The sequence below is a fragment of the Pezoporus occidentalis genome, unplaced genomic scaffold (assembly GCF_034315485.1).
Source record: "Pezoporus occidentalis ecotype Australia unplaced genomic scaffold, CSIRO_AGI_Poc_V1 ctg34, whole genome shotgun sequence".
NCBI classification, from domain to species: Eukaryota; Metazoa; Chordata; class Aves; order Psittaciformes; family Psittacidae; genus Pezoporus; species Pezoporus occidentalis.
The window spans coordinates 792,575-808,977 of NW_026915376.1; the positions used below are offsets into that span (position 1 = coordinate 792,575).

At 40.2% G+C, this 16,403-nt stretch overlaps 1 protein-coding gene across 1 annotated transcript; it reads right to left on the reverse strand.

The window, feature by feature from the left end:
• Positions 1-5,933: 5,933 nt before the first annotated feature.
• Positions 5,934-16,012, reverse strand: TFB2M (transcription factor B2, mitochondrial). Its single transcript, XM_062629471.1, has 8 exons — positions 15,428-16,012; positions 14,392-14,480; positions 13,389-13,542; positions 12,846-12,994; positions 11,606-11,695; positions 9,481-9,543; positions 8,546-8,697; positions 5,934-6,910 (listed from the first exon to the last, which is right to left on the reverse strand). The coding sequence occupies exons 1-8, from the start codon at positions 15,750-15,752 to the stop codon at positions 6,724-6,726; spliced, it is 1,209 nt and encodes a 402-aa protein (XP_062485455.1). The 5' UTR covers positions 15,753-16,012; the 3' UTR covers positions 5,934-6,723.
• Positions 16,013-16,403: the final 391 nt, after the last annotated feature.

The following is a 16,403-nucleotide window of genomic DNA, read 5'->3' on the forward strand; positions in this document are numbered from 1 at the left end:
CTTTTTGTATTGATTTGTTTGTTTTTAGAGGGAATGAGGCAATGAAAAGTATCTAACAGAAATCTTGATGGTGAGATTGGAGCCCTCCTGACACCTCACTGTGGCAACCTCCTGTCCTGCACAGCCACCCCACTCAAGCCTCAGGAGACACCTGAAGCAGGTGCCATATCAGCCCTGTCCAGTACCATTACTGCTTCGGTTCCTTATTAGCCCAGCCTCAACACTGACGCCAAAGTGGGAAATAAAAAACATGAAAATACAGTGGCATGAGAACAACTGAAGGTTGCATACCTACAGCTCCATGCAACGAAGTGAACTTCCTAGGGCCTGCACTGTGCAGAGGTGGGTGGCCCTCTTCGTCCCTAGACCAGTGCCATGTCCTCCGAGGGGCTTCAGGAAACCAGAGAGCCCCTGATTAACTAAGGGCACCCCTCTGAAATGGTGATGCTCAAAGCCCACAAGAAAAGTATGGGTCTGTGTAGTTTCATTCATTTATGAGACGACACACATGGTGCAGGCTAAATATGCTGAAATGCATAGACTTAGCCTGGTTTTCCTTATTATGCCTACAGAGGGAGTTAGGGCTTATGTTTTGGAAAGGAGCGTTGAGTAGTCCTGTCAAAGCCTTGAGAGACAGGCGTAACAGTTCTGCAAAACAGCTTTTCGTTTCTAAAACATACTCAGTTTTGTTGCCTCAGTAATGATTATTTCAGTCTGCAGCTGTTTTCATCCAAGTTGCAACAGGGTAACCAGAAACGGCAATATGCATATCCAAAATACTGCTGTTGGGAAGAACCAAGGTACATCGAAACACGGGATTCCCACTGAAACATGTATTTTGACATTCACTTAAAAGCTGCACCGATGTAATTCATTATCAAAAGAACTAGCAGCAATCTGACTGGCAGTTAAATCATCATGCACACACATATGCTTACCTTTAGTTCTCCTAACAATTTTTTAAAAGGCATTCAGTTACAGATATATTCTGAGATACTCAAGAATCATCCTTAACAGTTATTAAAACAGTAAACAACCTCTGTATTTGGCTTATATGCTTTACTCCTTCACCTATTTTGATTTTCTCTGTTTCCCTGTCTATGCTGTTTTATTGAGTTTCTAAAAAGGCATTGCCCAAAACCTGTAGCAGAAAGAAACCCAGTAATAACGGAAGATAATGTCTGTCTCTTGAGTGAATAAACTTAAGAGGTGAATGGTCAAACCATACACAAAAGGTATGAAGTTAAAAGTCTTACGCATGAACTACAAAAAGTGCACTCAGGGAAGAGCTAATATCAATATACAATACCGGTTGATGCTTTCATTCTTTTCTCAGTTATTCAGGTCAGATTTTCTCACTCACATGTTCCACAACACAACAAAATCTCACAAAGTACAATGACTTCTTGAGGGAACAACAGTCAAATTCACACACACACAAAACCACAACCTTAGAGCCCAGCTACTCTAGCAAAACCCCAAGTATGAGTACCTGAAGAAAGGGGCTTTCATCAGCTTGGCATAAGTTGTACAGATAAATAAGCCATGGAAGCCTAAGAACAAGTTTTGGCTGACATTGCACTGCAACTGATATGACAACATAATTGTAATAATAGAGGCTTTTCAAGTACAGATAAGCTTTTAAATGCAGCGTAGACATTTTCATTGGTGCTGTGTTGGATATTTCAACAGCTGTAAGAAAAGCCTAGAAAGCAAATTCTGTGTATCTACAGTTTATAGACTGGTCTGTCTAGGAGGGCCATTCAACAGAGTCTTTGAGCAGTGACAATCAACAGAACACCCAACTCAAATGTTTGGAAATGTCAGTCTCATTTTTCTGAAAAGAATAATGCCATTATGGCTATATATCCAAATGAGTCATCATTTAGCCCTTAACTTTATTTAGTTGAATTAATAATCCTTGTTATCAGTATGGGGTTTTCATATGACCAAGTCATCCACTGACTAGACAGGTTAGACTCCCCAACAGCTATTAGAAATGCATGACACATTCTGGACAGAAGCACCTGTCAAGGCATGTAATGGAGTCACTTTTGCGGGAAATACCACTTAATCGTGGCTGATGCTCCTGAATTAGTCATACATCCTTACTGCCGGAAGATGAGACACCTTAGTGGAAGTTTAGCTCTTCTATCTCAAGACAGCGTGTTTTACAACATGAGTTTATAGAAAGAATCACAGTAATGAAATAATCAAAATTCTGCTTTTTAGTCATAAATATGCAATACCCATTCCAGCCAACACAGCATAAACCCAAATTTTTCTGGAAGAAAATTATTTCTCAAAACACAAAATGTTAAATTTTGGATTAGTACAAAATCTGTATTGCTAATGGCACAGAAGAGCGATCAAATAATTAGTTGAAAGCTTGTAAGCACATACAGATCTTTTATGAACAGATAGGAAGTTCTTGATATTGTTTCTTTGCTTTTAATGATGTGCATTAGAATTAAAAAGAAAAAAAGAGTTAAAAATTGTATCTAGAATGTAAAAAAAAAAAACCCAAACAAAAATGAACAAAAAACCCCACTCCCAAATAAAAAACCCACCACCTCAGTGCAGAAGCATTTTAAGCATAAACTCATAATGAATTTCACTCAAAGTTACACAGATTTTACCTATTGATTTTTTACTACAAACTTTACAAAAACTTTCTACTTTGAGTCTTCCCTGCCTCAAACACATTACTTCCTTTCAAATGGCAGAAAGAAGCTTCTGAAGTTCACCAGTGTAATTTCTTTGCTGTTTATCTATTTGATGTCTTATCAATAGTATCAAGTACATCAAGTGAAGTCTTGCTTACATTATGAGTAATTGACTGTTACATTTGGTGTATCTTAAGTACCCCTAATTTCTCTTGGGCTTTGTATGCTTGCTTCCTGTTGTGTTCTATCAGCTGGGGATAGCCAGTGTGTCTATTTTTAGCAGTGACATGTTAAACAGCACACCCAAAGAAAGATGCAATAGCTGTTGAGCAATGATACAACACCAGTGAATAAACATCTCCCAGACTTCTTGTTCCTTCTAGAAAAGTTACATGTTTCCATTTTCTCAGTGTTTGCAGAAGAAAGGTACGGCTTTGCTAATTAAAGGGTTGCAAAGCTTAGATTGAAATTTTCAGTCCACATCCCCATAGATTGCATTTAGCCTGCCAGAACAATTAATTCAACACATTTCCGAGGAAGCCTCAGGTTCTCCCTATCACACTTACATATCTTAAGCTACACCACAAAATCAGTTTCTCAAGTTTTCTGTGGATATTTTTATCAACATTATCATTACCTGCAAGGCTAAGCTGTGATTATTGAAATGTCCAATGCTGAACAAGCCTAGTAGCCAGTATATACGCATTCCACCTTAACAACCCCTTGTCACATCATCTACTGTGTTAATTAGTACAAGATGACAAACCCTTCTTCTGGATCAAAAGAGAACTACTAAGTATAGAATCCAATTTGACTGATCTTCTAATTCCAAGTAGCAAAATTTCTCATTAATCGGGCATTATAAGGACCAAGGTTTTTTTCTGTTTGTGTTTGTGTTTGCTATAATTTCACAGTCAAGTAGCAAAACCTTAGGCAATTTCCATCACAGCCATATAATTTTCTTTTACAGGCAGATGGATGGCACATTATAAGGGTCATTCAAAAAGACTTAGCACCTCTGAAGTTACAATCAATACACAAACTGTCACATACCAGTGCTTTAATATGGCATACCAAAAGCCATTTTCTTACCACTCCTCTAAGAAACAGTATTTGAAGAATGGGAACAATACTTGAGTTCTGCTTGATAGATGTATCACACGTGTTCATGTTTTAGAGGTTTATGAATCAGATCGTTCATGAAAGGGAAAAAAAAAAGTAGAAATTGAGGGAAAAAAAAAAAACAGACTGGAAATAATTGAGAGGAATATGCTACACTGTGGACCTTCTGTTAAATTTGTTGTATGAACATTGTAATCTTCATCTCATCCAAGAGCACAGATTACACAGGAAAACACAGGAAGAAACAAACCTCCCCAGAAGCTTGCAGCCATATCTTATTACAAATTATATGTAATTTATATCTCATATATTAATAGTGCCATAACAGAAAACTATGCAAAAACAACTGAATTGTGCAACAATTTCAAATGTTGGTGCTAATTTCAAAATACTTTTTATTACTGTATCTCACACAGTCACAAATTAATGCACTTTCAGAAATGGGAAACTGCTATATCCCTATGTATAAAAGTATGTAAAAGTAGTTTCTGTAAACCCTTTGGTCTCAAAGTTAGCATTAACGTTTTCTCTTCTGAGAGGTTTAGCATTTTAAACTTTGCGTGAATTTGGAGGGTTTTCTTCTCTTTGACTAGCATTTTTGATGTTTACTAAACTGTAAATACTAACCTGAATTTATATACTGTTTTCCTAGTTGTGTCTTTGCACTTACATAAATCAAAGTGAAAATACATTGGCTCAATTTTCCAGCAACATATTGAAGAATATGGCAAAGGCAGTTATAAAAAGGAAAGGGACACAAGTAATACAAGGTTGCTTAAAAATCATAACAAATATATGAGAAGCTTTTATACAGAATTTAAAATTTCAGTGAAAATTTGCATTCGGCATTATCCTACAGAAGCTGTAAACCTGCATCAGTGGAAAGTACTGAGCAGATAACCTCAATTAATCAAATCCATAGACCTACCTCATTTTCATTCAACTGTATTTATTTGTAAACACCACTAATTTTCACTTTTTTCTCTCTCTTCCACCAATACCATTTTTATAATGTCAGTTATTGTTCTCATTTCACATTTGTGATCAGGGCCACATATATTGCTTATACTTAAGACTTAATGGCAGTTCCCATTATTAAACCTTCTCATTTCAAGTCCCCAGTTACACAATCTTCCTTCCACTTACAGACTCCTGCTATTACCTTTGCAGTCCCTGCACTGGCTCAGTAAATCCTGTTTTCCAACAGTAAAAAAAAAAATCACAGCTATTTCCTTTTTTTCAGTTCATGTTTGAAATGTTATCAGAACCACAGTTAAAGTTTACAGACAGTGGTGGTTCTGTATTTTATGCACTGAATATTTCTCCTGATACATCAATGTAACACATCTTGCTGCAACAAGAGCAAGGTATTTGATTCCCAGTGCGGCGAGGAATCAGCACAAGGGACACTGCATTCTTGTAGACCAGTAGATAACAAGAGTCACCATCTACTGAGATTGAAAAAAGGTGGAATAGCTTCTGTTAATGCAAGTTACAGTCAATTTATAACCCAAGTTATCTGAAATAGGAAGAGACGTAAACAGAGAGAAAGCCTCAAATCTTCACAATGCTCTATACCAGAACACCAGCAACCCTCAGGGACAGACTGAAAGTTAAACCTCAGCCTTTCCAGTAGTTTCATCATAGCAACATTACAAGGGCTTTTCAGCAGCTTAAACAGATTATCTGCAGCCTACCTAGCAGGGTGAACTGAGGCTGCTTGAAGTCAATTTTGATTCTGCAGCAGGAACCACAAGACGAAAAGAGAGATGAATGTATGTCACATCTACAGCTCACACGACACTTAAGAAATACAATTCTGTATGTGCATTGTTTTGGCCACTGCTGTTTTCCAAAGCCTGAAAATAGCTCAGCCTTTACCAAAAAGGTATTTTGTTAACTAGTGCTCTGCTAAAAAAAGTGAATTGTGGGCACGACAGCTCTTCCCAAAGGAGACAGTATAGAACACAGAATAAGGACAGCCTGCTAGCACTATCAGACAACAGTAGAACAGTTACACAAACAGAAACTAGGAAGAGGTTGCATTGTGGAATAGTGTGGCTAAAGAGAGAATTTTAGTAACATATGGTTTTGAAGTGATTTTGTATATACATTACACATTAAACGAATACATACTGACAAAGGTTGCAGGTAAGATGATTTTATTTTTCCAAACTGTTTATACAGAACAGAATGTTCTGGTGACTTATTTTAAGTTTAAAAACAATAAAGCCTACACGCATACAGGTGTTCACGTATTGTACTGTGAAGTAGATCAGGCTCCCCAGTGTTCTCAAATTTTCAAAAGAATGAACTGTTATGACTTTCTCTCTGAGAGAGATTACAATTTTAGTTAAAAAAACTAACAAATAAAACAACCAAACCCCAAACAACTCTCAGTTGGTGTTTTACCATGCTGTCATTACCTTGTATTCTATTAACTCACTGCTATTGATTTATTAATATTGACTTTAGACTGCAAAGTTTTTAGATCAGGAGACAACGTAACAGGTTCAGTCATTGTAAAGACCTATGTATTTGGGGAATCTCTGAAAGGGCATTAACAATCATGAAGCACTAAAGCACAACTGCACAAATAACAGTATTTGGTCTGTTTTGTTTTTCAAATGTTGTAAATATACAGCAGTGAAACAAAAAGTTCTGTTTGAATGGTACATCCAAAAGCAGCAGGCCATTAATATGCTCCTGGAAAAGATGCAGAGTTTGTTTGTTCTAGGTAGGATTGTGATCAAGCAACTGTGAATCCATTACTTTCATTCTTCGTAGAAGGGCTCCAGTTACTTGCTAAGTTTATTTTCCTGTTTGGACAGAAAATCGTGTAGGTAACAGTATTTCTGATTTTATTTAAATCATTTCTTATCAAAGTAATCTTCCAGAAGCAAACATGATCTTCCAAAAGACAGCAGCTTTAGATTTAGAAGTTTATGTTCCTTGTATTTTCAAACACTTCATCATGCCACCAGTTTTCAGTAAATATATTGGAGCTTTGCAAAGCCTCAAAAAGACGCTTATAGTCTCCTGGGTATACGTTACGTGTTTGAGCATTTTCTGGAATTTCTAGTTCTCTCAATAATTGGCTACCATTGTCCAAGCTCCATGAACTGAAACAAACAAACAAAATCATAATGGAGCATTTATCTCTGTGAAAAATTAAAGAACAAGAAACAGAACCTGAAGGGTCATTTCACTCTTTTACAGCTTCTAGAAGTTAACATCTTCCAACAACGTAAGTTATTTTCAATTTCTACTGCAAATCGGAAGAAAGCTCTGATAATAAGACATATCAATACCAAAGTACCCAGCAGACAATACCAAACTACATAAGCTCCTTATTACAGGGTGGGTGCCCTCTCTCCTCTGCCCCAACAGCGTAAGTCAGTAACAGGCATTACAGAATAAAAAGGGATATTGTACTATACCTAGGAAGTTAAAACTAAGGTCATCTTCAAGATGATTCAGTATAGCACAAGTTAGTGTGACTTACACTTCCCAGGTATTTTCTTCTATAAACACATGTATGCACTGTCTCTCCACCTACATTATTGCTATGAAAACTAGACCTTTTATAAATGTGCATATACATTAGCTATTTCCCAGACAAGAAAAAGGTGTATAAATACACAGAAGATGCACATTAGAAGCCTTCAAGGTTAGGTCCACTTCCTGGCTTAAGGATCTGACAGGACAAGGGGTAATGGCTTAAAACTTAAATAGGGGAATTTTAGATTGGATATAAGGAAGAAGTTCTTTATTGTGAGGGTGGTGAGGCACTGGAATGGGTTGCCCAGGGAGGTTGTGAATGCTCCATCCCTGGCAGTGTTCAAGGTCAGGTTGGACAGAGCCTTGGGTAACATGGTTTAGTGGCAGGTGTCCCTGCCCATGGCAGAGGGGTTGGGACCAGATGATCTTAAGGTCCTTTCCAACCCTAACTATTCTATGATTCTATGATCTGAGTGGCGATCAGGTACACCACTGAGCTTTAGGAAAGAAACCCATTATGGCTCATTGCACTTGTCTTTGCTAAATGAGTTACCGGAATTTATTAGCTTCCCCCCCCCTTTCTGGAAATTAACTTCCATAAACTATTACCAGAAATTAGAAATATATTCATTATTTTCATTAACAAGTTCAAATCAATGCTTTCCAGACTGCAAACACTTCCTGTTTATGGAAAACAGAAATCTACTCATCATGAAGCAAAGTGAATAGCTCCAATATAATAGTAAAAAGAATAATTTAAAGAGTTGCATAATTGGTAAATAAGTCTAAAGCCTAATTTTTTATTTAGATAACAGAAAGCCATTTGAGAACATCCTCACTCCACCTTCAATAACCTCCAGCTGTTTTCATTAGTATTACTTTGATGTTTGCTATAAACTGAAACTCTCAGCTTTTAATTTCCGCACATGCAAAACTCTTCATGACTTTCTTCTTGCAGATACATGACCTCACTTCCTTTGGAGGTACAATTACTGCACTTCTATATTCTAAATACCTGTCAAGCTTCCTGTCAAACCTCAGGTTTTTTATCATCTGTGAACAGAGGCCAGGAAAAGTCCCCAGAATATGGTATTGCAAAACCACAATCTCCTATTCTACATGTAGACAGTTACTTAAAAAGAGAAAAAAAGCTGTATTTCAACTGCAAATAACTACTGCTTTGAGAACATTATCTTAATATTTTCCCATATTTCTCTGAAGAAAAAGTATAAAAACTGTAATTCTTTCTTACTTACTTTAATCTATCAATAAGTCTAGACTTAGGTTTAGCAAGACACTGTTTCACCATGAAAACAAAGATGGGTGAATTTTTGGGATTCAAACCTCCTGTAAACAGATTTTGCTGAGGAGTCAGTCGTACCAAACATAAATGGTCATTTGGCAGCCGCTGGAAAAAAAAAAACAAAAATAAAAACACAAAAAACAAAATAAGTCACTGAAAAGTCTTCTTTAAGATGGGTTTGTCTTTAGCTCAGAGTTTCATCTGTGCTAGCAGTAACATTTCTTACAGTTTTAGAAGTCTTAACAAGATGATCTCATTGGAAAAAGGATTTCAAATTTTGTTCTAGAATGAAGATGCTTTGACTCCCACAACCCATAAACAATAAAGGAAACAGGAAACAAAACAGACATACTATCACTTGAGTTTTAAAGATTTAAATTTCTTTGTTGAAATAGGTAACATAGGATTGATGTGAATTTTCAAGATATTATGTGGCTTACTTTCCACTCCTCAAGTTTAGCTTTCAGACTCATACTTTTCAGCAATTAACTAGTGCGTGGGATCTACACTGGACATGCAAATAACCATTTTTATCAAAACCAAAGGCTTAATAATTGTGCTATTACTTGCGGTAACACTTGTTTTGTTCAAGCAGGTAGCTGTGACCCTGTCGGTCATTTCTTTTGAAAAAGATTTTACCTGTTCATGTCCTTTATGCTGTTTATTCACTGTATTTTTTCCTTCGTGACAACATACTAGTTTATTTTAGTTTCTAAGTTAATAGCAATTCTTCACCTCACTTCTGATGCATCTACATGCTGTCCTTAAGTTTTAATTAGAAGAACACATCTTTAAAACATATATGTAACTGCTGTTATATTTTAACCTTCCAATTAAAGTGGTTTAGCTGCATCTCCAACAGGAGAGACATACACACAATGATCTTACCACACTTTTCGGTATCGCCAGTCCCCCATTTTTCAAATTAGTGAAGAATGATGACCACGGTTCCTATGGGAAGGAGCAGATATATTACAGAATATAAGTGCTTTGTTACAATAGACTACTTCAATTCAAAGGGACCTACAATGATCATCTAATTGAACTGCCTGAGCAATTCAGAAGTTAAAGCATTTTGTTAAGGGCATTGTCCAAGTGCCTCTTAAACACTGTCAGGCTTGGAGATCAATTGCCTCTCTAGGAAGCCTGTTCCAGTGTTTGACTACCCTCTTGGTAATGAAATGCTTCCTAACATCCAGCCTAAACTTCCCCTGGTGCAGCTTCAAACAATTTCCATGCACGCTATCACTGGATACCAGGGAGATCAGCACCTTCCTCTCCACTTCCCCTCCTCAGGAAGTTGTGGAGGACAATCAGGTCACCAGCTTGTTTAATTTCATCACCTTAATCACAGCTTGATGCTTCATCTATATAGATCCCTCTGCAATGCCTCTTGTTCCTGAAGAGAGTCAACAGCACCTCCCAGTTTGCTATCATCAGCAAACTTGATAATGGTGCATTCAAATCCTGCATCCAGGTCATTGATACTGAACAGGACATTGAACTGGACTGGCCCTAGAATTGAACGCTGAGGAATAGCACTGGTGACTGGCTGCCAAAAGATGTAGCCCCATTCACTACAACCCTCTGAGCTCTGCCCTTCAGCCAGCTCTTCACCCAGCACACCATGAACCTGCTCATCCCAAAGCTGGAAACTTGTCCAGAAGGATGCTGCGAGGGACAGCATCAAAAATATTACCAAAATCCAGAAAAACTACCGTTCTTCCACTAGGTGGCTGACCTTACCACAAAAGGGTATCAAATTAAACAGGACTTTCCTTTGTGAACCCATGGTGACCGTGCCTCATGATTGCATCATTCTTTAAATGCCTTTCAACAGTACCCTCTATAATCTCTGTAATTTTTCCAGTTTCTGAGGTCTGTCTAACAAGTCTGGGGTTAGTCTAACAGGGTTCTGAGCCTTCCCTCACACCTTTTTTTGTAGCCTGGAATAACACTAACGAGTCTCCAGTAAGCAGGGACCTGCCCAGATTCCCAAGACCTTTGAGAAGGGTCCTGCCATTATACCTACTTGTGCCTTCAGTACTCTGGGATGTACATGTGGCCCTCAGGCCCCATAGACTTGGGGAGATTCAGCTGATACAGCTGGTCCCTTACAATTTCAGTGTCCACAAATGGAAAATTGCTGCTCCCACACTGGGCAGCCCAAGGTCCATCAGTATTGTTAAAGACTTCTGAAGCAAAAATCACATTAAATGCCTCTGCTTTTTCTTCATCCCTATTAGTCCGATAACAATCTTCAACAAGTACCATTTTATTCTTCAACTCCTTAACATTTATCTTAATACATACCTTGTGGTATAAGGTATTTGGAAGAAACAACAAAACTTTTAATTTTATATTAGCAAAACATTTAAGCTATGAAGGTAGATTCCTAGAAAAACATTACAAAGATAAATAAATATAAAAACCATAAAGTAAGTTAAAGTAGATGGACACATGCTCATGTTGAGGTAGAGGGACAACATAAAAAACTTTTTAAAACTAAATCATAGCATGTTTGACAAGGTAAGATAGTTACTCGCTAGCAGGAGAAGCAGGCCTGCTTGGAACATAAAAGCACCAAGACTCAAAAAAGTATACTGAATGCAGCTCAGGAAGTTGAAAGCATACATGACAGCAATATGCAGAAGACATAAACAGCAGGCTGTGACAGGTTGGAATAGCAATCTTCCAGTATCACACAACCCTTAATAAGACAGAAAAGACTCATCTGTTTTGCAAGCATCTCTTTCTTACCTACCAGCTCCTGAGAATAAATGTTTTGTAGTACAGTGACTTCTAATGAAAATACTGACATCATAGTTAATGATGCTGCTTACACAAAACATGACTGTTTCAGGTTTTTACATCCAAATGTTTTGGACAGCTTTCTAACTAATTTAAATGTAAAATTAGCTTCCAATTAGTTCACTATAGTAAAACAATATAAACCCTTTGCTAAAAATAAGTTCATAGCATTAGACTATGTCAGCTGGTACAAAAAACTTACCATGTGCAGTAGCTGAATTTCATATCCTAATTGACAAAGCACAGTAATTGCTTGGTAAGTCCCAGCACTCCCAGGCTTTCCTGTTAATATCTAACAAAATGGTAAAAAAAGAGCATTTTTGTTGCATAAACTAAGACTGCTTCTTTAAGCAAAATCCTTATATACAAACATTTATACAATACAAGCGCTAAAAATTCAGAGTTAAGTCTAAAATCCCAAGGTAAAGTACCATTAGGCCTCAAATACATATTTTGTGCTATTTTAGTACATCTTTCAGAACACAGGGTTAGAAAACATTATGGCAGTCTAAGTATTTTTCCACAGCAATTATTTGGATAACTGAACTGTGTAGGAATTTCCAGCTTATACTTTCCGGTCCCTTTTAAGGCAGAGAAGTTTCACAGGGAAGAGAAAAGGGGATTATGTTTTGTATAAAAACCATAACATGGGCAGAGTTATCAGCTTGCACTGATCAAGCAATATTCCCAGTAAGACACACAAGCGAAGCAAGCCAATCATTAGGTGACCTCACTGAACATTAAGCAGCTTGCACAGTCATCACCTTGATCAATATTACAGATCAGACAACTCTTAGCGCAAGAAAAACGAAAAACTCATGGTTATTCTCAAACAGGGCAAAGAGAGCAGTAATTAGCAGGAAGATTTTATTTCTCATAATAGATTTAGAGAGTCTCATTATATGATCAACTAAAAAAACCTCAAACCAACCAACAAACCAAAAAAACCCAAACAAAAAGGAACCAACAATCCCCACTAAAAGAAGGTTCCGATTGCTTTTATTTAGGCACACAATAAAACCAGAAAACTTAATAAAAAACACAGTGAATGCATTAAATGAATAGTCTGCCCTGTTTGCTCACGAATCTCGCCATTAAAACCATACCATGTAAGTGGATATTTCAGTGGTGTCCAACCTGTCATTTTGCAGAAGAATATACTTAGGACTTTCAAACTTTTTCAGTAGGGTGTTAGATATAACACAAGTTGTGTAAGCACACTGGGAAGTCTTTGCTTACTTCTAGTAATTAAAGGTCTGTGGTGCTGTATGAACTTCCCAGTTTCACAGAACTGTAAGTACAGTTCTAATGGTTTGGGACACCATAAATTAAGAACACATAACCCAGAAAGCTGCTCTGCAGGAAAAGAAATTTTCTAGCAAAACCAGTAACTTCTGTGAAGCACTACTTACTCTTTACTACCTGTGAAATCTTACACATACCTTGTACTCTTTTTCACTTATAAAGATGTTGAGTTCTGCTCTTCCGTATCTGTATATGGAATTGCATTCATACAGGGCAAAAAGATGCCTCCAAAGTATGAGCCTTTCCTTGCTTTGTGGTAAGATTCCAAAAATTTTCACAGGTGTGTCTGTATAATAGTGTGTAAAAGTATCTTCAAAATTTTGCAATATTGACTAAACAATGTCATTAATTCTAATGTGTAAACCACAAACAATTACGAAAACAGTCTGTCAAGTCATGCTGTCCAAGAACAAATACAACTCAAGCTGTAGTCAAAGTTAAGGCCAGTTTGCATTAGACTAAAATAAATAATGAAGAGAAGGATATACTGGCAATTTCATATTCCCATAAGGGTCTTTTGAAGCTATCAAGAACATAATTAAAGCTGAAATGCAAGAAATAGTATCCAATAATTCAGCATATATATTAAATATATACCTTGAGTAAATTCCAAAGATTTTGCCAAATTGCCTATGCACCCATCAAATGTATTTGTAACTTGTGTGATCATATACATGTACCTGCCCTCCAAGGAACTGCTGCTACACCCACAGTTTCAAAAAGTTTCTCAGAACATACTGCAGGTGGTTTCACTGCTCCAGTCACCAAAGGATCCAGTCTGCAGAAGTCACCGTAAATTACCTTTAATTGTCCATCCAGGCTGTTCTCTAGGGACTGAATAAAATTAGCTTCAGTTGAAGAAATCTGGATGCAGCAACCTGTCTTCCAAAACACCCAACCCAAACACTAAAAAAAATGCTCAAGCACTACCTAAAATTGTTAGTCAGCAAGAGTTAAATCTCAAAGCTGCTTCTTACAGCTGATAAAAAATTAGCTTCCTTCATTACATGGGGCATTTTGACATTTTCATGCTCTTCAACTGCAGCTTTAAAGCACTAATTTAAATTAGTAAGACGTTCTGCAATGTGTTGCAAAAAAAGGCTACACTCAACTATGCAAACCACTGTATTTCATGATTTACAAACGGAATTCTGCCTTCCATACACGTTTTAAATCAGGTGAGAGTCTTTGGTTCCGAACTTCTACATTACAGCACCATAACACAATCCTTCTAAGTGCAACTTCTGCAGCTGTGTCTGACCACCTATGAATCCATGCAAAGCCAAAGTAACAGGACAGTGCAACACATGTGTCTTTATGTTATCAGTCAACTGTGGGACAACAGATTAAATAATACAGTGTGATAATCAGAATAACCAAGAGTATTTTTACAGATTTCTTAAAGCTACAAACATCTTGCGTAAACATACCTACAATGACTCTGACTAGTATTAGCCTCAAATATATGCATGAAACTAACAATAGGAACTTGACTCGCGACTGTGAACTTGAATTCCCACATACCCAATGTCAAACCAACTGATTACAAAATAGTTATTTCAGATGTTACAAGTAACAATCAACAGCTAAGTCCTTTTTGATCTAACAGTTATTACACAACTGTAAGTTCATTTCTTATTTTCCTTTAAATAATAATAATGTGCTACCAAATCAAAAGCGTACCTGTAAGTTTGGAAGAAAAGCTGGGTTATTTTCTAGAGCTACCACTCTGACACCTGCATTGAGCAGAGTTCGGGTCAAGACTCCAGGCCCTAAGTGAGAATAAAATAAATAAATAAAGCCATTTGAAGTGCATTTTTTTCTAAGTGTTTTCCCCAACACAACACTTGGGCAACACCACCTTCAGCAGGTGATAAACTTGTGTTTATTTAAACACACCTCAAGAGTTACAGATTTATAAACAGCATGCCAGAGATCACCCAGTGAATTATACCAAGCACAGCACTACGATTAGATGCTGAAGAACATCAGATTCAATGTTTCAAAGATTTCTACTATTTCTTCTGCCAACTGAAATATGATTTGAAACCTTAACCATACAAACCGTACCCATACTTATTCTACAAGTAAAATACTCTCTGCAGAACTGTGAAAAAACCCCAACATTACATACCTGCAGAGGGCTAGGTGCATAACAGCCCCAGTCTTAGGGTGTGCTTTTACTGACAAAGTTCACCTACAAAACCTAAAACACTATCCGGACAGAAATTTACATCTCTGCTTACTCTAATACCAGTGACTCAGGTCTCCAGACTGAGCACTCTCTCATTCCCCCAAAGCTCTGTATAAATGGACATACACGCACGCACACCCACACCACCCGCCCCAGGCACAGCGCAGTGCCACGACACTCAGACGTCCTGCCGGTCGCCAACGCCCGCCCCGGGAGGGTACCAAGGCGGCGGCAGGCGCAGCCCTAGCATGGATCCAGTCCTGGAGGGCCCAGGCAGCACCATTACGCAAAGGAGCCGCCGGAAGTAACGGGAGCAGCAGGGCCCCATTCCCTCAGGACCACCACTCCTCGCGACCCTGGGACAACAGCCCAAGGGCCCGTTACCGCCGGTGGCAACCGCGGCAGCTCACTGACCCCGCAAGGTCACCGGGACACGCCGAGCAGCGCCTCGTCCCGGCGGCCCCGGAGCGGCTCACCGCCGGAGGGCGGCGGGAAGAGCGCGACCGCAGCCTCGCGGCAGCTTACCGGGCCCGCACTCGAGCAGGACAGGCTGGGAGCCGGGGCTGGCTCCGCTCTGCAGGCAGCGCTGCACCGTGCGCGCCAGCCGCGGGCAGGCGATGAAGCGGCGGACTGTGACACCGGTATGCCGCACCTCCTGCACCAGCCGTTCCGCCTCCGCCGCCTCCGGCACCCTGAGGCCCGGGCTCGGCCACTGCCCTGCCGCCCGCCTCGCAGTCACCCAGCACGGCGGCAGCCCGCGCAGCAGCGGCCGCAGCCTTGCCACCAGAGCCGCTGCCAGGAGGCGGCGGCAGCAGCCCGCGGCGCCCGGCGGCACCGGGCCTGCCAGCATCGCCACGCTGCCGATCCCACGCTAGCGAGCACCGGGAGTGCGATTGCCGCGGCAACGGGAGCGTCACTTCCGCCTCTCCCCGGCCTCTCTAGCGCTCTTCCGCTCTATCGTCGGAGGTCTCTTGTCAAGCCGCCCTCTCTATGGTGCCAGCCCTGCACCGCCGGGAGCTTGCGGCAGCGGCGGCGACGCGGTGTGGCGGGATCGTCCCCTCGTCTCCACGCCATGCCGAACGGCGGCTCCCGGACGCCCGAGCCACGACGGGGCTGAGGTGAGCTGGCAGGGTCTGAGCCGCAGCCAGAGGAGGGGATGGAGAGATGTTTACCCTGCTGCCGCCTTCCGGAGAGTACCGGCGGGTGAGGGCCGCCGGGCGGGCGGCGGGAGGGTGCCGAGCCCGTCGTGTCGCCGGGAGACACGGTGAGGTCGGCACCTTCCCGGCGGCGGCGAAGCTCCGACGTGGGGCGAGCAAGGGAGCGAGCGCGGGAGGCAGGGGGAGGCCGGCGCGGGCGGGCTGAGCTGAGGTGAGCCGAGCCGAGCTCTCTGCCCGCCTCAGCCGGGGTGTCAGGTGCTGGCGCTGCGGCTCCTCCACCCAGAGTGGTGCCCTGGGGCAGGCCGGGGAGGTCAGACGTGTGGCCGTGATTGGCCGCTCCGGAG